The sequence below is a fragment of the Hippoglossus hippoglossus genome, chromosome 22 (genome assembly GCF_009819705.1).
Source record: "Hippoglossus hippoglossus isolate fHipHip1 chromosome 22, fHipHip1.pri, whole genome shotgun sequence".
Taxonomy (NCBI): Eukaryota; Metazoa; Chordata; class Actinopteri; order Pleuronectiformes; family Pleuronectidae; genus Hippoglossus; species Hippoglossus hippoglossus.
The window spans coordinates 15,621,111-15,647,069 of NC_047172.1; the positions used below are offsets into that span (position 1 = coordinate 15,621,111).

The 25,959-nt window shown below is 42.2% G+C and overlaps 1 protein-coding gene across 4 annotated transcripts; it reads right to left on the bottom strand.

Annotated features, from left to right (window-relative positions):
* Positions 1-4,699: 4,699 nt before the first annotated feature.
* On the bottom strand, positions 4,700-24,389 carry LOC117755497 (coiled-coil domain-containing protein 9B). Of its 4 annotated transcripts, none has more exons than XM_034575337.1 (13): positions 24,121-24,389; positions 19,954-20,061; positions 19,719-19,823; positions 19,414-19,572; positions 18,173-18,325; positions 12,584-12,762; positions 10,898-10,947; positions 10,745-10,795; positions 9,857-9,953; positions 8,441-8,474; positions 7,727-8,339; positions 7,556-7,638; positions 4,700-7,212 (listed from the first exon to the last, which is right to left on the bottom strand). In XM_034575337.1, exons 1-13 carry the CDS (start codon positions 24,130-24,132, stop codon positions 7,186-7,188), a joined length of 1,671 nt encoding a protein of 556 aa, XP_034431228.1. In that variant the 5' UTR covers positions 24,133-24,389; the 3' UTR covers positions 4,700-7,185. The 4 variants fall into 4 exon arrangements, with proteins under 4 accessions (XP_034431228.1, XP_034431227.1, XP_034431230.1 ...); XM_034575336.1 differs by having other exon boundaries at positions 19,698-19,823; XM_034575339.1 differs by having other exon boundaries at positions 19,414-19,569; positions 24,121-24,293.
* Positions 24,390-25,959: the final 1,570 nt, after the last annotated feature.

A 25,959-nucleotide genomic window follows, 5' to 3' on the forward strand; every position in this document is an offset into this window, starting at 1 on the left:
CCCCCCCCCCCCCCCCCCCCCCCCCCCCCCCCCCCCCCCCCCCCCCTTTTAGGCCATTTGTATGCCTTAAAAATCAGTGTGAGTCTCCAGCTTCTGAGGCCACTAACCTGCCTGTACGTGTGGACAAGACGGCTCTAGATATTTTTGTTAAAATGAATGGGACAAAGGCTCCAGAGGTTGTTTTTATTTTAATTTTTTTTGTAGGACATGAACATGCAAACATGCAGCGCTTAACATCACTGCCATTCATGGGCTGGTCTAAGAATCACTAATAGCATTTTAACATCTATAGGCTGTACTCTTCCCTTTTTTTTTCATGGATCAAACCTGGATTCCGAGTAGAAGAAAAACTGCATTGTTGAGTTATGCTCAGGTATGTGCATACAACCATGTAAATGTACTGTGGATTTGGTTGTGTACATATATAGGGAAGGCATAGATCTTTTTTGGCCTTGATGAGCTTTTAGTGTAATTAGATACATTTTTATTAAAGATACATGTATGATAGGTATAACTATATCACAAGGTGCAAATAAACATCCTTAGAAAAATGACTCACTTCTATGGTTTTGTATAACCCGGTATGTTAATGACATTTGATCTATGCAGAGCCAGAATGGAGGGTGATGTTGAAAATTGGCTTCAGAGTGCAAACCCCACATTTGATATGAAGGAGTAGCTTCATCAGAAATCCCATCAGTGCACGCTCAGCACACGGAGCAGGCAGTTTATGGTCAGTCTTGTGATCATGGGCGTTCAATCCAATTCTGATGGGGGGGCCTTTTTAATTGCTCTAGTGAACTGTCCACTGTGATCAGAGGCGACTGTCCCCCCCCCCCCCCCTTGCAGAAAGAGCGGCATTTATCTCCCAGTCCGCCACAGCTTCACTCGCTGCCTCTCTCCCTGAAACCACTTCAGTCACATGTGGTCTGAAGTGGAAATAAGACCAACCGCCCCGTGCACTCTCTCAGCAGCATGTGAGGGAGGTGTATTGATTCGAGGGCTCTGTTGTGTGCACGGTACAACACAAGAGAACACATTACACAATGCCGCTGCTGCTCATGCTGCTATTTTTGGTCCGGCTCTCTTTCTGAAAGGGACTGTGTTTGCTGAAAGGTTTGTGTTTCTGTGCTGGCGGTGACGAGCATCTTTTACTATCACGCTGACAAATAAAAGCCACTCTGTCTCTGCCGGTGTGATGTAAACGGCGGCGACATGCACGCGTTGTGTCAATGTGACAGGTTCTGTTTGGAACCGGAGCCAAGGTATGCGCGTGGTGGGCCAAACGGGAAGTCAATTCATCAGGGGAGACAGCGCTAGACGCAAGCATCTCCCATGTGTGCGACAGAAATATGTAAAACAGAGCGTCCATAGAGCACAGTGACAGGCCTGTCAATGCTGCGGGGGCCTCTGTTTATGTAGAGCAGCCTTGACAGATGTAGTTCCAGTTCCTCTTGCGGCCCATTGTGATATATGGCGGGAGTAATGGCCGATCTGTTGATGAGGGACTTCATCAGCACTGACAGTTATTGCTGGGAGCTGCACCGGACTCAGGACGCAGCATCTGACCTTATGACTCTTGAACTCAGTCACCCCGGCAGATGATTACATTATCTAGCGGGGAATTATTCATGCGATACATTAAAAAGCAGAATGAGATTAATTTGTCTTGTAGTCAGGTCATAGATCAAATTAGATCTTAAAACAGGAAATTTATCAAATCATTAAAGAAATATATAAAAGTTAGTTTTTAGTATTTTTGTACTACAGTTGTTTTGGTATTGCAGCTGTACTGGGATGTGTCACCCATAGAATGTATAAGGCAACACATTAGTGAGAAGGGAGGTGGGAGTTGTGTCCGAAGCAGGGAGGACAGAGGTGTGCTTGTGCTGGTGAGACAGCGAGTGGTAATTAATATGGTGTATAACATATTTAAAGCTCCACTCCAAATAGGCTTTTTTAGACAGACAAATCTGTCCTATTTGTTTTTCCAAACGTTTGATTAAAGCTAGGGTTGGTAATCGTGGAAAGGTAACAAGAGCAGGCGACAATTTGAAAGTATGCAACCGACGTCCCACCCCTTACTTTCTTTACTCTCGTCAAAAGCTACGCTCCTAAAACACATGAACATGCACTGACTGACAACTGCAAGAATCTGACTTTTCTGTGACTCGCTCGCTAACTGCTGGCTATCGTCTCGGCCTCAGGTGTAAGTCTCGCCGGCTGAAGACTGAAACGCAGGCAGGCAGGTCGGTTAGTGACAGATACACGCCGACCAGTCATTTCATTCGGTTGTGTTTTCCCCCCGCCGCCCTAAAGCATGCAACAACATTAAAGGGTTGAGGGAAGATTATTTCCCCTCCAGCTTTGACGTATTCAGGGTTGACTACTACTACAACCAGGAGACCTTTTCCACCAAAGCTGCAGGGATTAAAGGCCTTCATTGTTTGAGCAAGACACCATTACAAAATGTATGTTCATATTAGCACGTTGTCTGGCAGCGCCGGTGAACAATGTGAAGGCAGTGAACAAAAGCTTTTTCAATTAACAAAAGGGCAGTGGTGAGGAGTTATGCATTTTAAAACAAAACGTGATGCTCTGTGCGTCTAGGTACAACGTTGTCAGCTTTGGTGTTTAATAATTATGTCGTTTGACCTTTTGAAAAATTCATGGCACAATATTTCTAGTTTTCACAACTGAAACAAAAAAAAAATAGATATGATGTAGATGATCTAAAAATATTCAGAATATTATATATTATTATTATGTAGGAAGCAAATAAAATGTTGAATCTGTCAAGGTCAAAAAAGGAAGAAATATTGAAATGATTTTAAAGCTGAGAGGTGGGACAAGATATCTGACCCATTTAACTGATTAAAATTAGCTTCACGTGTGGCTAACTAAGCTAGCCTTTACAATTGTTACCTAACAACAATATGTCAGTGTGATTATAATATTCATTTTTAAGCAATAGAAATAAAAACTAAATCACACGTTTCAACAGAAAACTAAATTAAACACTCAAAAAATAATTATGTCCAAAACATTGACTTTATGTATTTCCATGGTCAAAGGTATTTTCTATCATGTTGAGTTATTGTAAAAAAGTCAAAAAACGTATGTACTTAAGTGACATGCAAATTTAATTGAGGTCAACGTTTTAGGATTAGTTATTTTTTGAGTGAATATTTCTGCTAAGTCAGAAAAGCAATTTCTTTGTTTATTTCTTTGGTTATACTGACCTCATTTATTAGATGATGCGACCTAAACCAAAATAGGGCCGACCCACGATCACCATGGCAGACAGGGCACATGTTCACCTTGTCAGCCCGGCCCCCTGTCTCCTCGGCGTGGGGATGAAGGAGGGAGGATGGTGGTGGAGGAGGGGGGGAGAACACTCCCTTGATCATTGCAGCTGTTGAGGCGTGGTTGTTACATCCAGAACCATGACAGGGTGGGGATCTGGGGGGGGGGGGGGGGTTGTTACGCACATGCTCAGTGGGGACTGCCAACCTGCCTGTGTGAGGTGCTGTCAGGGTCGCATGGCCGGCCCATCGCCTCCACTTAACCTACATCCATCAACGCTAATGAAACAGAGAGGCTTTTGACTGTTAGCTCTCCACCTTCTATTATCCCCGTGCCACAGACACAGGGATGACATAAGGCAGCACAAACCTGCAGGAACCATATGCAGATTTGAGCTCAAGCATTTTAAGAAAATACACATTTTTGCTTTCTCGCAGATCGAGGAGAAGGTTGATAACGCTCTGATATCAATCTAAAGCTACTGTCGAAGAATCCCTTCTCCAAGCCGCAAATTTTCAACCCAGCACAAAAACTAAAAAAAGTCTATTGATGCACATGAAAACAGCCCCCTGCACTGTGTTGCCCAAAAGTTCAGTCTTTTGATTTGTTTCCCCTGTGAAGCTTCCCCTCACTGCACAGAGCAGCTGACATAATCCTACACTGCCCTTCAATCCTTTAGTACAGCCTACAGCTCTTATTTCCATAATATCAACACCCCCACTGTAGTGCACTATTGCATCAGACACTCCAAACTATTAGCTTCGCACCAAAGTGAACCGGCAATGTGATAGACGGAAACTGTGTGTGTTATAATCTCATAAGCAGGGATCGAAAAACCTTTTCAGCTTGTGTAAAAAAAAAGGACAGCTCAACATTTCTGTTGATTTTCAAGGAGAGTGAGGATGCTGTACAACAGGTCACAAGTCAAATCAAATCAATTTCATTTATATGGCACCAAATCACGAGTTATCTCGAAGCTGTCTTCACACAGAGCAGGTCTAGACAGCTCTCTACAATAACACACAAAAGCCTGAAAGCCTCAGTGGCAGAAGGCTGCTATGGAGACAGCCGCGGGAGGAGATAATTAAAATAGTAGCACCTACGGGAGGTCCCACCTGTAGGGCCGAGAGGCTGCAGCTTTCAATTCAACAGCCCTGCAGAGAGAGCAGAAATTAATCAAATCCAACATGAAGGCAGAGTCAACGGACCAAGGTCAAACTTAACAGGCTGGTAAAGCTACAATTTCTGCCCCTTTTTCGTTCCCTCTGAGATTCACTGGAGTGGCCTTTGCTTTTCAAAGACTCTCCAGAGGATGAATTAATTTGCATCCATGGTGTAATAGCAGGTGGCAAGGGTGATATGAGAGGGTGCAACAAAATAACGCCAGGCGTGATTAGAGAATTTGAAATAGAGAAAAACTTTATTGATGTTGCTCGTTCCTTCCACGTTGTTCTACAGTAAATGAAGCTAGAATTAAGTTATGATGAGCTGAGGTCACACAGACACACACACACACATTCATTCCTCATGAGTGTGTGTGTAAAAACATGGAGGACAGCAGTGGTGGAGCAAGACAGTCACTTACTCCTCCTACATTTGTCACTTCAGTGAGCTGATGATGCAGATGTCTGAAAACTAAATGAACAAACTAAACAAGGACGAGCTGCTGTGTGGTTGAAGGTCCGAAAATCCATATCACTAATTTTAATCCCACAGGGATGTTTTTATATTTCAGAGCTCATTTTACCAACCAGCTTTTTAAACTTGTTTCTTTTACCTCTCGTTTAAATTCCATATATAATACAGAATAAAGCCCCGACTCAAAAACAGCATGTATCATCGTAACGTGTTTCTTCGTTTTCCCAGTGTGCTTCTACTACATTCTGGACTATTTGTATTTTATGTAACCACAGTTGAGGCTGACAGGGCCCAGCAGCTCAGAGCATATCCACTATCTCGTCTACTTACGGTTACATAACCGTTTACTAAACTGAAGCATTGACGAACGCCAAAAACCTTCTTTGAGGACAGAGTTCTTGTGAGGCATTCTTACTATCACTGATACCAAACACACAACAGTAGACTGGCAATAAATAAAAACAAATCCATACATGTCACAGACAATAAAAACAGCCACTATAATGCACATACAGTTTTAGATTTGCAACAATCATTCTAGTTATAACATTCTCTTGTCCGCTGGGAGAGGCAAATAAATAAAATCAATACTGACACTGCACTGTTACCACAGTACATTTAACACTACAGTATGTTATGACACAAACCATGAAACACCTTCAGTATTGAAGAAGCCGATATGCAAGGCACGACAGCAGGCTAAACCCTTTTAAAAAATATTAGCTGTTTTTCATGATTATAAAAGAGACCAAGTGGCAGAACAGTGTCAGGAGGGAATTACAGCTGAATCCAGGGTGTCTGTGGACTAAAGGCTAAATCCTAGTGGACCTGGATAATGTTCTTTCATTAGAACGAGTCTGTCCGTCCCACGGGGGGGGGGGGGGGGGCGAGAGCCTGACTCTGTTACACTCTTCTGCTCCAAGACTAAAAACAACTTGAGCAAAATATTCAAAAATTAGTTTTTGATTCACAACTTTGACTTTCATGTTTGTGCTGACCATTGTTTACATTTGTAAATCGTATGTTATAATTCCATTAAGTGTGTAAAACATTACATTTGTGGGGAAGAACAGCTGATTGGGATTCAGCTGTGACACTGTGCTGACTTTAAGAAACAATAGCAATGTGTTTAAGGGCAAGTTTGAGGTTTTAATTCTACAGTGTTATTGATCACCTGGGAAGACTGATTTTAAAATTGCAAACTTTTAGGCTGGTAACTACCAGCTGACCATTAATAACAGCATTATTGGATACTTAATATTAAAAGAATACAGCAATGTTTTAGACCTGTACTTCTATGAAGTTTGGGGAAAGAATAGTCTGAACAGATTTCCCAAACTGAGACAAACTTAACTATGACATCATCGGGGGTTTTCTTTTTCAGATTTTCACATCCGGAGCCACAGAAGACATGTTGCAACTTTTTTCACACTGTGTCGCACTAACACAGATGACAAAACTATGCCCCTCAAGTAAAATCAGTGGACATCCCTTTTAAATTTCCTTAAAAGCAAATACCACAGCGAGTGGTAATATTTTGGAAACTTACCAGTGTCTTGGTCAGAGGCCAATAAGACAATAAGTCTCAAATGTGCCCTTCAATAATATATTGATTTCTAAATTCAGGTAAGGACATTGACCCATGCTGGAAGCAGTAAACAAATAATTTCCACTCACTCAGATGTGAGTGTAGATACACAGACTCTACTCTGTAGGTCTGTCACGACTGCATCATCATACACTGTGATACAGACTTTATTCCATTATTGAAAATACCTCTAAGGCAGATTCAGGCACTAGACAACATGGGTGTGGCTGAAGTTATCTTTTCGAGGGCTACCTACGATGAACAGATCAGCTGGCCTCCTGATGTGTACCTTGAAATGTTCATCCACATGTAAACATTTAGTGATATTGCACTTGAGCAGCATACCAACATACTGTTTAAGGTGTCAGGACACGTACTTTTATGTTCATAAAGTGCTTTGATCCAAAAATATTTGAGCAGGGAAACGGCTCACCATTCCTATGTCAAATCTTAGATGTTTGAGAACTTCAATGGGAGGCCACGCACCAAAGCAAAATCACTAACCACGGTTTCGCGTGTGAGCCGTAAACTTGACATCTCGAAAAAGAGCAACCTGAAGCGAAATGAAGCATCCGAATACAAAGACACGAGAGCTTTGTGTCGCTCTGTGTGGCTGGGTTTTGGTTTCGGTGTTTCCATCCTGAAAATTTCAGTCAGACAATCTTCCCGTGTTCTCTCGCCTGCAAAAAAACAAAAAACATACAAAACAAATTAAGCTTGCAAAAAGTAATTTAACTTGTACGATGCAGAGTTTGTTTATTAATCTCAGGCCCGTCACGTTATTTCCTGTGGGGATGATTTAAGGTCAGATACTGTACATCAGCTGGCTGTTTCCATGCTGGATGTTATTTCTCCTTAACTCGAAACAGGCCTCAGAGGTGGTAAAAACACTTCAACTGAAATTGAATATTACAGCCCGTCTCTCTTCATCATTTTAACTGATCATCCATTTGCACTTCCCTCCATCAGTGGATTTACACATCTATTGATCCTCCCATCCCTCATCCTGTCTCTCACACTGACCTTGTCGCTGCTGGTACAATGCGTCGGGTGTGTTTCTCCTGACTCCAGGCTCAGGACAGACAGACCAGAGTCTATTAGCTCGTCTGTGTGAGAAAAAACCAACAGTATCTCAGGTACATGTCATCCAAATGTGTTGTCAGAGAAGTCAGGGCCACTGAGAATATTTCATACCTGCGTTTGTGTTGCTGATATTGCACTTAGCAAGCTCTACAGGCTGGAGAGAGGCCTTCTCTGGAGAGGCACAGGCTTTTTCGGCAGGGGGCGAGTTGGGAGATGTGGGGGGGTTGCTGTCTTTTTTAGTACATTCAATTTCATAAGACTCCCACTGGGCGACAGGAGGAGCAGACGGATCATCGCCCTGATCCTGAGGACTTCCGTCATCCTGCTTGGCACTTTCGAATGGCTGCTGTGGCCCTTGCACTTCCTGTTTGTTCTGTTTAGATGATGGTGATAAAGCTTTTAAGTTCGATTCCGAGCTGGCAGAGTCCTGAGAGCCTGCGGTTTGCCTCGTACGAGCTCCCTGGATGAGCTCCTCCGAGAAGCGTACTTTCTTCTCTGAACTCCGGGGAGACAGGGCCTCTGGGTGCCCCTGAGAGGAGGCGTCCTCTCTCAACGTAGCAGCTGACACGGGTGCTGCGGATCCACTCACTTCCTCAGACACGCTCTGCAGATCTGAGCTGGGCGACAGCTTTGTTTTTGTGTCCTGACCTGTCTGATCCTCTACGTCAACATCTGTGAGGGCATCAAGTTCCTCCAGGAATTCCTCCAATGTTGTATCAGACATCTAAAGGATGAGATTAGAACAACAAATCAGGTACTTTTGATTCTTTAGTAACCTTTATTAACCACTGCACAGTTCATATTGAAACAGGTTTGAGTTCTTACCTGTAGGTTCTCTCCCTCTTCACCTGCCTGCCATCTGAAAAATGAAAATGTAAAAATGTAATGTACAAGCAACTTCTATCAAGTATCTCAGTAACAATGTTAGAATAGTGATGCTATTATCATTTCATTTCCTTTTAGCATTATACCATGTCTGTAAGGCAAAGATGAAGCTAAAGTCAGTTAGCTTAGCTTGGCACAAAGACTGGAAAGATGGGGGAAACAGCTAGCCTGGTCCTGCCCAAAGGTAAAAATCTGTCTGTGATATTCTTTGTTTAATTCACACAAAAAACAAGCAAAGGAGTTGTTATGACTGGCCACAAATTGTCCCGCACATAGCCACATGCAATTTTTTTTTATTTTGGGGCGGCTGGGGATCAAGAGGAAGAGGGTGTCTTCCCCTGCCCAGCAAGTTGGTGGTTCAATCCTCGGCTCCTCCACTCTGTGTGTCCTTGGGCAAGATACTGAACCCAAATTGCCCATGACGGCTGTTCCAACAGTGTATGAATAATGTGTGATTAAAAAAAGAAAACAGTGTATGGATGCACTGCATGAATGTGTGTGTGAATGTAACATGTGCTTTGAAGTGACCCTTAGTAGAAAAGCCATTCAGTCCATTCAGTCTATTTACTATTCAAGCTAACGATCTCCTGCTGGTATACAGCTTCATATTTACTGTACAGACATGAGAGTGATATTTTCTCATCCAACCCTGGACAATAAAACAAATAAGCATATTTCTTTCTATTGTATATTCAAATAAAAGCTCAGCTAGCTTTGCTCTACCAGCTGAGTCTTTGATCTCAGCTGTTGTAGAATCAGTGGCCTGTGGGCTGCCTCTCACTGCACCATGATCTACTGCCAGCTGTGACAGAAGCACATCCTGATACCAAGAATTGGTCTGGATGCAACTGAGAGTTGGTTTCTACGTTGTTCCCTGACCCTTTTACCTACTGCCACCACAGACACACAGATACAATAGATCATCGGGTACATTTTCACACATCCGGTTCTGTGGTCGCATGGCTTTTTGAGATTATGATTATTTTGAGCAACACTTGTGTAACTGCGCAGCCTGAACGCCTCGTCAACAGGCAGCACAGTGGCTTGTTTCACAACAGAGGAGCTGGAGGAGAAAAATAAAAAGTGAATGCAGTGAGATGTGAATCAGGCCTTCTGGGTGATTTAGTCAGCTGCCACAACTTCTAAATCATGTCTCATGACATCCAGGGGAATTTGTACATTCGGGCAAAGTGCGGGAAAACAATGTGCCTTCACAGCCAATTCACATATTTCATTCGTCATAGTAAATTTTTCTCTTAACAGTTCATTGAGGCTGTGGTGAGAGACACTCCAATCAAGTTTAACATCAAGATGTTTTTTTGGTGTAGCACTAAATCATGTTTCACTGATACTGACCTCCTGGCCCTCCCAGTCAAGCGATCTTTGCCTTTAGCGTTACTGCTCATCACCAGCACTTTTTTAGCTACCTTGTCTTTTCCTCGCTTCTCACGTCCTGTATGACAGGGGAATACAGGAAGTCACAATTAGCACACAATAGCTATCACCACTGCCACATACGAAACTACAATCGAATCAGTTTATAATGCAGAGGGACAGTAGTGGCAGGGTAACAAGAGCAATCACCAGGGGGGGGCTGTGTTGTGCTGTACAGATGCAGCAAGTTTGGGTAAACAGTCTTCTCAGTCAGTCATTAACTATGGGAAAAGTTTACATGTTCAATTAAAAAACAGTAGACATTAGCTAACATTTAAATTTGAACTTAAGATATGGCTGAAAGCAAATTGAACTTGTAATCATGTGTAAGAATTCCATTTAATCTCATATGATTTGATGGTGTTGTGCTTTAATCGTAGGTTATTTACTTGTTTTTATCAAGTGTAAAGTTTTAATCATGAGTTTATTGTACAGTTAGTTTAGATGTTATATATAACGCACATGAATTATGCATAGATATTTGTAATTTTATAAGATAAGGTCGTTATTTTTTAAGTCAGGTTGCCTTGTAAGAACTGTCTACGAATGGGAGATGAAAATTAGCCTATACAGCTAAGTCACGTTCATTTAAAAAAATGTTGGCGGTTGTCATTGAGCACTGTCCCTATCAAATAAATAAACAAACAAAATTTTTATAGTTTCTTCACTCTTTGTGCTTGAATTTGTTTGAATTGACAACAAAAAAACTACACGTCTCACAAAAAAGGGGCTTTATTACCTTTTCTGTACCCTGTATGATTATCTTAAGGGACTTATCTGATAAATACACAATAGTTCAGAGTGGGATACCTCTTGGGTCCACATTTGCCCTGGGTTGTCCTCTTTTAGCACTTCGTCCACCTGAAATTAAAAATAATAAATAATGAATAATACAAAAATAATACAACACGAACATTGAAATCCATCTTTTATCATGTCTTATTCTCATGTTTTCGGTCTTACCTCTGCTACAAGTCCCCCAGTCTCTATCAGGCAGGGATTTGTCTGAAAACCTAAAAGCAAAGGTTGAGATACACAGAAAAACAATTTTAATTTCAAAGTGACATAACAGCCCCATCAACATTCTCTTTTAATATTTGAGTATCATCACTGCACATTTCTGACAGGCCTTTATGCAGAAGCAGTGAGAGGTGTTTTCTCTCCACGTGTCACACCCTTGTATTGTACATCCACTGAAACCACCTAAATAGTTGAGTCAAAAATACATTTCCTCCTCTATTCTGACTCAAGGGTCTTGTTTAAGTGTCGCCAAATAAGGCAAGGCATTCCATCCCGTAGCCCTGGCTAAAAATAGCGTCTCCTTCCTTGTCTCTTTAAATTTTGAAGCTTCCTTAAACAGCACATTAATTTACTCAGCCCGTTTATTTATTCTGCGGGTTTCACCCTTTGTATTACAGCCCAGATTGTTTCAAATCCAACAACTGTTTAAAATGAATGGGTTGTGTTTTTCCCTCCAGTTAGTCGGAGGCGCTATCGTGTGATTTCACAAAGGAAAGTGAGGGCAGGCTCCAACATACTGCTCATCGACTCATTTTAGAATCAGAGATAGTCTGCAACACGTTATAGTAACATAACACATACAATGACACAATTCACTTAAACAGTAATTACTTTGTGATGTAATCAGTTTTGATTTAATCCTGTGACTTGATATAGTCTTGTGATCATGTGGCATAAAATCCAGACAGCTCATCTAATAGATGCTTCTACTGAATCATCCCCCTAGAAAGAAACAGGCTGTTCTTCAAGCTTAGTTTTGTTTGTTTGTTATCTACACCTGCACTGAAAATTAAATTTAGCTGACTTCAGAGGTAAAAGAAGAGGCTTTAATTTTTCACTACAAAGCCTATTAACTCAAAGACAGTTAGCAGAGCACAACAACTGGAAGCAGGGGAAATTAGCTAGCCTAACTTTGTCCAGTGGTTAAAAACACCTAACTACCAGCATGTCTGAAGCTTACAAGTTAACTGTCTCTAGTTAGTTATCAATTTTGTAGCCACAAAATTATGTCAGCTCCATTGCTTTTCTGCCTGTGAAACCCCGAATTTAATCATGTTTACATTTCTATTTGTGCTGGTAGGTAGGTTTATGTTTTAACCTTTGGGCAGCTAGCAGTTTTTATGCTAAGCCAAGTTAGCAAACTGCTGCAAACATGAGTGGTTTCCATCTTCTCATTAACATGATAGGCAAGACAGCACAGAATAATTTTTGCAAAAATATCACAATAAAAGATAATTTACATATATATATATATATATATATTTAAGTATTACTTACAGAAAACAGAATGTAATTTTTGAATTTCATTATTTGATACTAATGGAAACCACTATGAAGAAGCATCTGATTTTAGAGGAAACTAGAGGGATAAAGATTTTTTTAATGTTTTTATGAGATTGATTGAAGACCAGGAGTTCGTGACTATTTCTAACTGGCCAAATAAAGCTCTACTCTCCTTAAACAACCACCGCCAAGTGTCCCTTCATAAGCCAATTCTGAAGAAGAATAAAGCTACTCAGTTGAAATTTCATGGAAATAGATTGAAAAAGATTTCTCTGAGAGAGATCTACTATCACAGCTGTGAAAAATCAAAGTGCCTCAGGAAAAGTGAGTGCTAAGAAGTCTCACATGTTCTCAGTCTTGTCCACGTCCCATTCCCTTCTCCACTGGCCCTTTGCGTTTTTATGCCGAGCCACTCTCTCCTTGTCGATCTGCTCGCGCTCTTTCTTCCACCTCAGATACTCCTCCTGCTCTTCTTTCAGTGTGGGGATGTCCAGGTCTGTGCTGGCAAGAGGGCTTTCTGGCTCCTACGTGAACACAAAACATTTCAGTGGGGTTTAATACATAAAAGCAAGTGTCTTTCTCAATGTAGATGGATATCATATACTGTATATAGAGATGGACCATAGACATGAGTGCTCATGAAAAGGGAAGCCAAAGCATTTTGATCGCCCCCTAGTGGATGGCTGCAATATAGGTTATAAATTTCTCCTCTGTCATGTTCATGGATGGAGGTCAAAGAATGAGTTGATATTTAATAATTTAATAATTTACTCGTACCCATCAGTGTTCAAGGACACTAACATAGAAGACAAAAACTTAACTTTAAACCCTGACTGACATTTATAAGAAAAAATAAACTGAACAAACTCTATAATGTTGCAGGCAGATATACAGACATTTGTGTTTAATGTGTATGTATGTCAAGGCATTTATGAAGACTGATGACTATGGTATATTATATTGTTACAGTGGTGGCCGGCTGCAGTATAAGTCATTGATCCTGTCTCCTCCATGTTAATGGAAGGGACACAGACCAAACAAAGGCGCAAGATGGCGGCCTTTTGGCTTTGTTGCGTCGTCCATCTTTATTTACAGCCTATGATTTATATCACAGTGCTATCCACTCTTCGGTAATGAATCACTGGCATTTACTAAATTAAATCACCCGCACCACTCTGTGTCTCATTATAATATATTTGATGCATCATTCTACACACTAACCAGAGCAATGGAGGAAAACAGCTAAACAATAGCCTCCCATTAGACATGGGTGGTCATAAACAAGAGCAGCTTCTCATCTGTAAACAAATAATTTCTCAGTGGGTCAATACAGATCAACTGGGATCAAATAAAAAAAAGGGAACAAACAGAGGTATTGTAGTATTTTCGTGCATTCTGCATATGCCAATCACTGCCGCACTGTCAAAACTAAAGGTTGCCGCTGTGCCCAGTGAGCATCCATTACAAAAAGCTTCTTGTTCGTCAACCGTGCTGACTGCGAGGCAACACAATCAAACTCTCTGAGACAATATTCCAGACAAAAAAATGCAGTGTACTGCTTTGTAAATGTAATTAGGTCCCCTTCCTCCTTCTTCCCCCTCTTAACCTGTTTATTGATTAGTGCCATTAGAGCAGAAAGGCTTGTTGGCTAATACTAAAGGGAGAGGAGGGAGATGTGATGCAGGCTCTTAACACATCAAAGCAGACAGAGGCTGTGGGTTCTCGCTACAAACGCCTGGAGTAAATCCGGTCTAGAAACAGTGCTGTGCTTTGAGGGACATTATGTAAAAAAAAAACAGCAGTCTCTGAGGGACAGTGCCTGTCAGCTTTCAATTTTCTTTCTCTTTTACAGCAAGAGGGAGATTACATCGATGTCTAGAGAAAATGAAAATTTTGTGTTACCAAGGGAAAAAAACCCATCTACTGTACATGCTTCTCCTCTGCATATTATGTCTCACAGCTACAGAAACAAACTGTCAGAGAAAGAGACATAACACAGTTCCAGTAAAAAAAGAAAAAAAAAGAAAAAGATGGGTGATGTTTTCCCCGCAGGTGTGGACCAATCAGAGTCAAGTAAACATGTTGCCTTTCTGCTTTGTACATAGCATCTGTGCTCATCCCTGTGTTTTCAATTTCCTCTCCTCTGGCCCCTGGAGAACATCAGTGGACACAAGGGACAGTGCTTCTCACATGTTCCAACAGGCCGTCTCCTGCTGCCACCCCAGCCGCCCTACTAATAAGCACTTTTCAATTGGTGGCCTCCACAGGGCCCAACCGGGAGGTTATCAGGGGCCAAGACAGGTAATGTAGACATCACATGGAGTATGGGCAATGCAGTAGGACTTTTAGATGGTAAAAATTGCTAAAGAGGGGGACAAAATGAAAGGTTTGCTCTCATTCTGGAATGTCAAGCCTCCAGAAGCTGCCATTGTTTCGGCCTAAATACGCCTGCAGAGGTTTACAATTTATTTTATTGACCAAAACAGTCACGCTTTCGAAACACATGCAAAAAACACTGCACCTTACATCCTTTTTTTCACTCGGCTCAGACTTTAGGGCAGGCGACGGACGGAGAGCCGAAGGGGCATGAACGGCACCATTTGTCATGTGGCATATTCGGCGGGCCTTTGAAGCCCGTCGTCCCTGCCTCCCTCGTCAGCCTGTTTATCGCAAGCCTGATCTGTGAGACATCTCTGAGCTACTCCAGTGATGTGACCACGCGAGCTAGAAAAGGAGGGTGTGGCTTTCTGTGTGTTGGTGATGAGGGTGCAAACCTGGAACGACAACCTTTTGGCTTATGAGTTATCTCAAACCTGAGAAGAGGATGTTTTAGAGATACAGCATCAATATTCTCATTTAAATATTGGTATGTTTGTGTGTCTATTTTGGAAACCATGGCACTGTGCTGCTCCTCTGTGTGCTTCTGCCCCAGTTTAACCTCGTCCTGTACGAGAGGGGACGTAAGATTAACATAACAAAAACAAGGGTGCCACAGCTGCTTATTGCCACTGATTTCACGTGGCTGTAAAGACTCACATTACTGCTGCAACAAACTGAAAAAGCAAATCAAGCAAGAGCACACACACAAAGATTAAGAGGCTGACACTGCCCCCAAGTGGACTGAGGAGGTTATAGCATGCCCTGGGTACTCTGGTTTTTAAATGTCCACTTTGCAAACAGGGTGTCATTGAAGCAGAGTGCAGTTACAGATGGCTGAATGTCAATGTTACTCACCTGACTGCAGGTAGAGAATAGTGTGAATTTTGGCTCTGGTGTATTTCTGACTGCAAGTTGTGCTTGTGTGAAAACAGTGCATGAGTCACGTTGCCGGTAACAGCAACACTTGCATCAACAGACCATCGGGGAAAAGACAATAAATTCTGGGCAGAGTGGTCTAGTATAACTACAGACAATGACACACACATACACACTCACACACTCTCCTACCCACTCCCGAATGAGGTCTAGCACATACGCAGGAACAAAGAACCCCTGGCTTCTGTGTTTCTTTTCTTTCTCCCTCCTTACACGTCTTCTTCCTCTCTACTCTCTGACCCTTTCCTGGCACCTTGCCAGGCCTGTCTCTGTGGCAGCATAATGAGCCTTTTTACAACGAGAAGGCAGTCGAATGTTAATTAGATCAAATCGACCCCTTTCAGGATGGTGGGAATGGGGAAACAATTGTGCCACAGGAGGACAGATCACTAAAGGATCCAGAGATGAGAAACGGAGGCTGGAGACAGACAGTGGGCTCTGCAAAGGAGTGTCTCCCCCTCTTTCCTCCCTCCTTACTTTTCCTCTCACTCGTCCATTCTGGACTTCCTTTCGCCTGTCTCTCTTTCTCATTAGTGTGAGATGACGTCTAGTCATGAGGCACTTACAGGCATTACGATCTGCCTGGGACACTGCCACACAACCACACCCCTGTCACAGAGTCATTGTTCATTTCCAGCATGTCTGATGAACACGCTCATTAGAAAAATATTGCAGAGGTAGTCTGCAGTTCATCATGGACCTTTTACATACACATACTTTTCTGAGACCACATAGATACATGAGATTTCCTCCTCCCGATTCACCCTTCAGCAGCGTTCATCCTCTTTGCTCTCTTATAAGCCATATAAAATGAAAATGGTTCTGCAAACAGCAACCACGTGGAAACCAGGTCTCTGGGATTCACTGGCATGGTGCACTGGAGCGCTGGCTACTGTTCAACTGCTGATTCAATCCACATGATAAATAAAAAAGAGGACAGACCAAACGGGCCAGAAATAAAGGCAAGAGAACAGCGGGTTCAGCCCCTAGATTTAGTGCACATTAGCACAGGCCAGTGAGCAGCGCTGCAGCAGGACAGTTTGGTCCTCACTTTTTCAATGGGCTGTTTGAGGGTCAAAGGGATAGTTCAACCAAAAATGAAAATTCACTCATTATCTACTTACCACTATGCCGATGGAGGAGTGGGTGTAGTGTCACTTCTGTAGTTTTAGGGGTAAACAGTGTTGCAGCCAAATCCAATAAAATTTAAGCAGAGGGTGACGACTTCTTCAAACGTAAAAAACACAACAGAAAAAAAACATAAAATGCCTCCATACTGCTCCTGTGGTGTCATCCAAGAGTCCCTATGCCTCGACATTCAAATTCCACTCAAAACAGTGTCATTTACATCGTGTTTTTAGCCTAAATGTCCACTCTGATCCTCCTCCGGAGCCACGTTCACGTTCGCACCCACACACTGAGTTTTCATTTTTCTGTGAACTATCCCTTTAAGACTTGGTTTTAGGGTTAGGGTTAAAATTTGGTTAAGGTTAGGGTTAGGCATTTAGTTTGGATGGTTAAGGGGTAAGGGTAAGGGGCTAGGGAATGTATTATGTCAATGAGTGTCCTCACCAAGATAGAAGTACAAACATGAGTGTGTGTGTGTGTGTGTGTGTGTGTGTGTGTGTGTGTGTGTGTGTGTGTGTGTGTGTGTGTGTGTGTGTGTGTGTGTGTGTGTGTGTGTGTGTGTGTGTACATATATTTAGAAAGAGACTCCACTTTGTGTTGTGTCCAGAGACCCCTCCTGTGGCTGGACTGTGTCTGTGTTTACAGTGGTGAGGATCAGCTGTCTGTGCCCTGCATCAGCTCATTGATTGGGCCGCAAGTGTGTGTGTGCATGCGAGTGTGTGTGTTTGTGTGGGTGTGCGCATGCTTCAGCCTGAGGCAGAGCAGCTGTTCCAGACTTGCTACATACCCGGGGGGGGGCTAAGGTCAGTGATAGTGTGGCATTTCACATCCCTGCTGGGGGTGGTGCATGTCTCTCTGCCTATGTGTGTTAAACATAGGATCTCAAGCATCCGGCATATGGTAAAGCTATTGATATTAAAAAGTAATTTCTCCTGTCTCATTATATTACTGATAACGCAGCCTTTTGTTGAGCAGTTATTGCATCTATCTGTCTTCAATTAGTCTTCATGGCACTCGAGGGGCTCTGTGAACTTTACAGCCTGTTCCACACACACCCAAAGGCATCTACACTCAGAATCTACGATTTTTTTTTTGTTCTAAAAAATACAACAAAAGATTCCTCAGAGGGAGAAAATATACTGAATAACCATCAGACATGAGTGTGATCACACCAAAGAAGTCAGAAGTTACCCAGACGATGCTGGATTCTTTGAATTTTTGGTCCATAGCTCTGTTAGCAGCCCCCCTTTCACTAATCCCACAGCAGTCAGCCACAGCCCCAGCACGCCTCCTGTCCACAACCATTGTGCTCCATCATTGGAGGGCTGTGGCCAGCCGACATGTCTGACATCTATGTAAAACACGTCCGTGCAGCCCACGGAGGACAAACAAAGGGGGTGTGTGAGAGTGAAAGCGGACAGTAGGGTGCGTGCCGTGTTTTTAACGCTGAAGCATGTGATCGCTGGAGTGTTCAGTGTGTCCCATTCAAACCTGTGCTGCTGATGTGCTTCTCTTGTTCGTGTGAGGTGGTTGCTTCCCCCTCCCAGCTGACTCTACGCCCCTCGGCGGTCCATCTTCCGTAGGGCTCTTGACGTCTGCGGCGTCCGGCCTCTTCTCAGGCCTCTCACTCACCACCCTCTTACCCTGGAGAGACGGTTACTCTCATTAGTGTCATAACTGCCACCAGGTGCATTGAAATACAATGACCGAATTCTGCATAATTCTTATTTTGAGGGTGCAAACACATGTCATGCTTATGCAGTAAAACACATATACTCCTGCTGGACTGTATACAGACCACTCATAAATAGAGGATCTTGACAGCTCAAATACAAATGTAAGCTTTTTATACAAAATTACATATTATACATTACTGTTGGGTTTCTCTATAATATTGTAAGGTCTCTACCTTGATATGTAAAGTGCCTTGAGATAATGTATGTTGTGATTTGGTGCTATACAAATAAAATGTAACTGAAATGCAATGAAAATGGAATATTGTACCTCCACCAGCTGCACATTTTAGCCATGCTAGCTTCATGTCTCTTTGGGTAGCTATGTCAGTCCACCACTTGTGTCCACTTCTGACCCAAGAATGAAAAACAATATCTGTATAAACATTAAATGTGTTGTCCTATAACATGGTACAGATATCAATGGTGCCCAGAGAATGTAATAACTAAAAACCTGGTGATCCCCAGACTAATATTTTAAAATTTACATTTGGCTTGTGACCTGACAACCATATAACAAATGACATCCAAGCCTCATGTCAGACTCATCCCTACCTCATGTTTAAACGTTAGCATGTCAACATGCTAATCTAAGATCTTGAACATTGAAAACAATGCACTTGCATAGCTGATTGCTAGCATGTTAGCAGGCTGTAGATTCCTCTTTTTGACTACTCATAGCTAAGCTGAGCATCAAACAGGCATATTTAGCCTGTTTTGATAACTAACTACATCATTAGTACATAGTTTTATTTAAGTTCCAGTAAATAAGTGTGCTCAACTGGTTAAATTGCTCGATAAGAATTGATCCAATTCAAGCTGCGACACTATGCAACTTGTTTTCTTCCTGAAACCTACTGTTTGACTGCTTTCAGCAAGGTGTGCTTACTGATTTGAATGAATGAAATTGAATGAACTTTCATTATTGTCAATAAAACTACAGGGGTTTGGGGTTCTTTATTTTTTTCCATGTCACTTCAAGTGGAAATTGGCGTTTACCGTTTTTCCTGCCATGGTGACTGTTAACTGCTTCCTGTGGCCCTGGGCAGCGCTCTGCGAGGGACCCTCTCCCCCCCTGTCAGGCCCGGCCTCCTGCTGTCCTTTACCAGCTGGTGAACCACCGCTGAATGGCTTTGTCACCACCACACGACTATCCTGCTTTCAAACCGAAGAGGGGAACATGTTATAAATTATTCATATTATATAACTTGGACTATATTATGTCTTCTATAGAAAATCTGTCTTTACCATATTGTCTATACAGCATTATAAGCAACAGTCACCTCATTTTCTGAGACACTCACACTGGAGGACTTGTTGATCGTGATGGTGAGATCCTCAGCTTTGCCCTTGCGGCTCTGCAGTGCCATTCCGTCCTCCTCTGCCCTTTTCTTGTCTTCCTCCACCTCCTACATGCAACCCAATGAAAACAACCAATCAGGAAGCCTGAAGGAGACCCCACACAAAGACTTGCATTTCTACTCCGGAAACCACGTCTGAACATCACAGGTACTTCCCTGCCTGCAAACACGTCCTCACCTTGTACCTCTTCATGAGCGCCTCATTCTTCCTGCGGAGAGCCTCAATCTTCTTGTCCAGCTCCACGTCCCTGCCATGATCCCTCTTGGGCATCATGTCACTGGGGCTCTAAGAGGAGACACATCAGACCTTTGATCATAAAGAATTTGCTCAAAATACTGCAGTCTGCTGGACACAATATACCAATATTCAGCAAAAATTAGGTTAGAATTTTATATTTTGAGCTTAGTTCCAGTAATCCCATGACATATTTCTTGAGCTGATTTGTGACCTCTCGACCGCTAAGATCTGCAGATTGAGTCCTGCTGGTAACTCCCACTTTGGAACTCTCTGCCCACTGAACTCAGACACGCTACCTCTGTAGCTTCTTTAAAAAAAATTCTTAAAACCCTTCACCTTCTGAAAGCTTTAGGGAATGTTTGATTTGCATTAATCTATACTGTTTTTACTTGTTTTATTTATTTGTACTAGTTTCTCTCTTGTGTGGCCAATGTCCTTTCAGTAAACTGCCTTGTCTGGTTTTAAATGTTTTGCTTTTATTTCTTCTAATTTAGTACTTTGTAACATAGAGTAAGCAAAGTATGGAAAGTGTGGTGTAAATTAAGCTTATTATTATTACTTCAATGCTGATGTATTTTTTTGTTTCACTACAAAAATTATACTTTTTACACAGACAAAACAGTTGTGCAAGAACTTTCCCAACATAAAATAGTCCAAAACTGGAAAAGCTTGATTTCAATCAGAAATCATTTAACAAGAGAATAAGTAAACAACAAATCCATTCTGATATTTTATGCCAACTCTCATTGCTGGCTAGATTAGCACACTTGTTGCTATAGAAACAATTTTGTCTGTACAAAAACAATGAGATTCAATACTCAGCTGTTGTTACCCTATTATATTCTAATGTATTCTGTATATAAATAAATAAAGGTCCCCATTAAACAAGATTTAAAATAATACAAGCGTTTGAATAAAGTCTGCCTATAAACAGAGTGACAACGAGGTGAACTAGTTGATACATGGTCATACAATCTGAAAATTTCTTGTGTCCACACCACTGCATGTGCTGCGATAACACACACCGCTCACACCCAACACACATGGAGTATTCATCATGGAGCTCAGTTACAAATGCGGCCAGGATGCATATGCAGAGCATCTTAAACATGCTGATGCAGTCAGCAGGGCATTCCTCCTCACACGACAAGAGGCCCCCATAATGAAAGTCTCTGCAGAGACAGCTGCCCCCGTGTTTGAGCGCTGCAGCCGAGCTGAAGAACACGCAGGTGAGAATAAATGAAACAACAGTGAAGACACGATCACTGGAAGTTCAGGACATATCGGAGACGTCAACAACCGCTGAACTGCACAGCCTGTTATAAAAGACAAGTTGGACATCTTTGGAAATACGCTTATTCGCTTTCTTAAGAGTAAGATGAGAGGACTGCAGACCTGTGGCAAGCAGCAGAGTAACCTGTAAAATCACAACTTGTCATTTTTATAATAGATTTTATTATGATTAAACAAAATACCTAATTTGTGAGATTTAAATGTGCTAGTGGATGGATTTCGTTGCCTTTGGACAGAACCAGGTTAGCTGCATCCCCACCGTTTCGTATCTTTATGCTAAGTTAAGCTAATCAAGTGCTGATTGTAGCATCACTCTTAATCCACAAATGTTCCTTCAAACATTCCTTTGAATTTATCAATAGGTGCAATTGAAATGGCCAGTCACAAGGAAGCTCATTCATCATCCAAAATGTAATATTCTGTCATGTCCCAATGAGATGATACAAAAAGAAAACAAAAACTTCTGATCTGATGCAAGCTGCCTAGAGGAGAAACCACATTTTTAACAGTAGTAATCTAGTATTATTATTGTCATTATTATTATTGTTAGCTTTTATTTAACTAGGTTAGTACCTTTGAGATTTAAAAATAAGGGAGACCTGGCCAAAAATAGCAGCAACACAGTTTAAACTAATAGATAAATAACATAATTTCCCTATATTCTGTCTGGACTTTGGCGACAATGAATCTCAAATACTACAAAGATTATGACTTCCAGTTTAAAAAAGAAGTTAAATAGGTAGAAATTTTGTCCGGGTTGCTTTTATACATGAATCAAATACACACCAATGACTGAGAGAGCACACACATAAGGAAGATCAATTGCTATGGAGTGAAGAACTCAATGGTGAGTATAGAGAATGACACTTCGTAATAAATCTCAGTGCCCCATGATTACATTACATAACATTTAATTTAGCTGACGCTTTCATCCAAAGCGACTTACAATAAGTGCATTCAACCATGAGGGTACAAACCCAGAACAACAAGAATCAAGAAAGTACTATTTCTTCAAGAAAGCCAAACTACAAAGTGCTATAAGTAAGTGCCATTTAAGTGCTACTAAATTGTTAGTTTAAACTTTTGTTCAAGGTATAGTCGGAAGAGATGTGTTTTTAGTTTGCGGCGGAAGATGTATAGACTTTCTGCTGTCCTGATGTCATTGGGGAGCCCATTCCACCATTTAGGAGCCAGGACAGCAAACAGTCGTGATTTTGTTGAGTGCTTAGCTCGCAGGGAGGGAGCAACAAGCCGATTGGCCGATGCAGAGCGGAGTGAACGGGCTGGGGTGTAACGTTTGACCATGTCCTGGATGTAGACTGGAACCGATCCGTTCGCAGCACGGTACGCAAGTACTAATGTTTTGAAACGGATGCGGGCAGCCACTGGTAACCATGATAAATGCTCTCCAGCATGTGAACACACATCTCTGTAATCAAATCACCAATTTCTTTTTCACACGGAAAAAAAAGGCAGGATCTAAAGTTTGTTGGGATTTATAGTTAATGTGTCGGGCAAATATCTGCCCCAACTTTAAAACGATGGAATCAGAGCTATTAGAGTTTGCTGCTGATTCATCCTTCCCTCTTTTTTTTTCATCAGAAGGATTTCATTCAGCACACAAACAGTGCTCAGATAATCCTCAATGAACAACAGTCATTCAACTCAATGAGCTAGAACCAGTGTTTTCATCCTCTGTTGTCACTCACAGCAGAGAAGTGTCAATAACACCGACTAATAGGAAAAGTTACCACTGGTGCTCATTGAAACTGTGAAGCAACACAACTTGTTTAGACGGATCCCACTCTCACTCCCACTCCCAAATTATTTCCGAGGGGTCAGACCCTCTCGACAGAGGCAGCAAACAGCTGTGCCAAAGTGAGTCAGTCATCCTCCACTGTTGCCCCAGTGACTGCTAGAACGCTGAAGCCACTTCTGTGTTATATTACTGGCTCGGAATGATGACTCACGGCTCACAGGCACACCAAGGCCGTCACGTTGGGACTGCAAGAAATTCTTCTGTGCTGTTTCAATATCACCGCTGCTGGTACGCCTGCAGAGACTGGCTGCCACTGAGAGGATGAGTTCAACTACAGCACTTAAATCCTGCTGTCAGAGAGATCTGCCTTTTTGCACTAAAGTTGTCAGCACAGACTTTAAAGCGAAATAGCAAAGAGAATACATCCTGAATCCATATGAGTCTTTCAAACCTGTAGAGTCAAAGACAGCATGAGAGAAAAGTTGGGACTCACTCAAAGAGGCGGCCGGCTGGAAAGTGGTTACCTCACAGCTTCTAGTTGTCAGGGTATCCAAACACAACACACCATGAGGACATGCCACCAAGAATAGGCGCAAGGGAGAGACAAGCTGCTAACTCTGAATCTCAGTGAGGCCAATGGCGGAGACTGAAGTGAGCACTGGCCTCTGCAAAGTGGGGGAGACTATGTGTGGGGACGGTACCCCTCCCGGGTTCAGCAGTCCAGTTCTTTGATTGTGCAGCAGCAAGGGTAACATACGCACATAGACACACACGATCACAAAACACACAGAAACGCTGTGGGTCTGCCAGGGGACGGTACCCATGCCTGGACAGGCAGGCGAAAGGGGGAGGAGGGGGGCCTGCAGAGAGAAAGCTGCCAAGGCTTCCTCCCTAACCAGCATTCCTGCCACCTACAGGAGCTACAACGGAGGACAGGAAAGAGCCGGAGACACAACTGAATCGCAGCTCAATCTGCGACAGAGCAGGAGAGGAAGCGAGAGAACCTCAAACTGAGAGAGAGGGATGAGAAGGGGAAGGAGAAAGGAGACACTCACGGGTCTTTCCATGTCAGCGGGGAGAGCTGGGCTGAGTCCAGGCGCGAGGCTGCCGAGGCGGCAGAGAGGGCTGCCTGGAGTCGACGATCATGCCTCGATTACAATGAGCCAAGTTGGGCAAGCAGCCAAGATGTCTCACAAATGCACAGAGCTCCCCTGTTAACAGATTTCACAGCACCCACCCGCTCGTCCACCCTCTCTCATTCTCTCTCTCCCTCTCTCGCCAACCCTCCCACCCTACTGCACATATGCTCTCTCACTCCCTCTCTCCGTCTCTAAAGCACTTGCTCTTTCCCCCTCCTCACTTATCCTCCGCTCAAAGCATGCTGTAGTTAAATCCTGTCACCCTCTCTCCACACGCACACATTTTTGTCTGTGTGTATATATATACAAGTACATACAAATTTCCTTATACTTTTTCTTTATCACTTTTAAATATAACATTTAACACCAGATAGATGTGGGTCTGCCAGGGCACGGTACCCATTTATTATTTCCTTCTTTTCTAAAAAAGAGAGAAACATTTATTTATATCATTCCTTGTATTTTTTCGTCAAAATTTGTAACTGTTACACTTAACATTAGAAAAATTACTGTTTCTTAATTTATTCTTTTCCTCCTTTTCTAAATAATTTCCGTGTGTGTATGTCTCCTCGCATGTATGTGTGTATATCATTTCATTATCATATCATTTTCAATAGCTACATTTAACATTCAAGTAAACTTAGGCCTATATACTGTTTACACCTATATATATTGTAAAGATATATACAAAATAAAACATTTTGTCTCAGACTTGCACTTCATTATTGAATGTGTATGTGAGTGTGTTCAGATCTTTTTGCTACGTATGCCACTGTGTCCCAACTAACTAAGACGGTTCAAGAAAAGAATTAATGAGAGAGAAAAAAATATATTTGAACGCTTCTTAAATGATTCCATTTCTCATGGGGCCTCATTCACATCTATAATGAAACTATATAAATGCAGAAATCACAAATGAGACAACAGCTGCGTCTCCTACGAGCTCCAGACGACTTGTTCAGAGCACTAATGAAGCTTCCTAAAGACTGCAGGGTGGATGGGTTGGTAAAGGGGTGGGAGGGTACTGGCTGCTGAAGTTCCCACAAATCTCCATGCAGGACATTTTGCATCTGCCAGAGCCCAGTGTGAGAGCTGATGACAGGCAGCAGCACACAGGCGGCACACAGGCAGTAGCAGCAGCAGACTGATGTCACACTGATAGTCGGTGCACAGTCTCTGCAGTTTTAAGATGCCAAAACATACACATAGTTTACATTGTACACAGATCAATACTGCTGCTAATGAGCTAAAGCCCTTTACAAACACTTTGAGTCTGGAACATATCTGAGTTAATTTATGAATAAAGTAAGAAGTTAGTGTCTGTAGCATCGTCTCTAAACTGGCCATCTTTCTGTATGAGCCGGGCTAATGTCGGGTCAAAGGTTATGCTAGGTGGTGTTTTCTAAACAGTACAGTTGTGGTAGTTAAACGAATCAAAACACATTAGCAATGTTAACTATTGGAATCTATGTCATTTATATGAGATTAACAATGATGTACGACCGGAGGAGTCTGCAGTCCAGTGCACTGCAATGTCAGCTAAATTTGAAGGCCAGCGAGCTAACATGCTAACACGCTAACATCGACATCGTTAGCAAACTGATGTTTAGCAGGTGTAACGTTTAGCATGTTAGCAAAACTCAAGTGACGACTAAATAAGAGATTATAAAATATATATTTTATGACATTAGCATTTTTCTTATTGATTATTTAGTTTTCAGTTTTTAGCTGTGATGACACCAAGCAACTCTATTG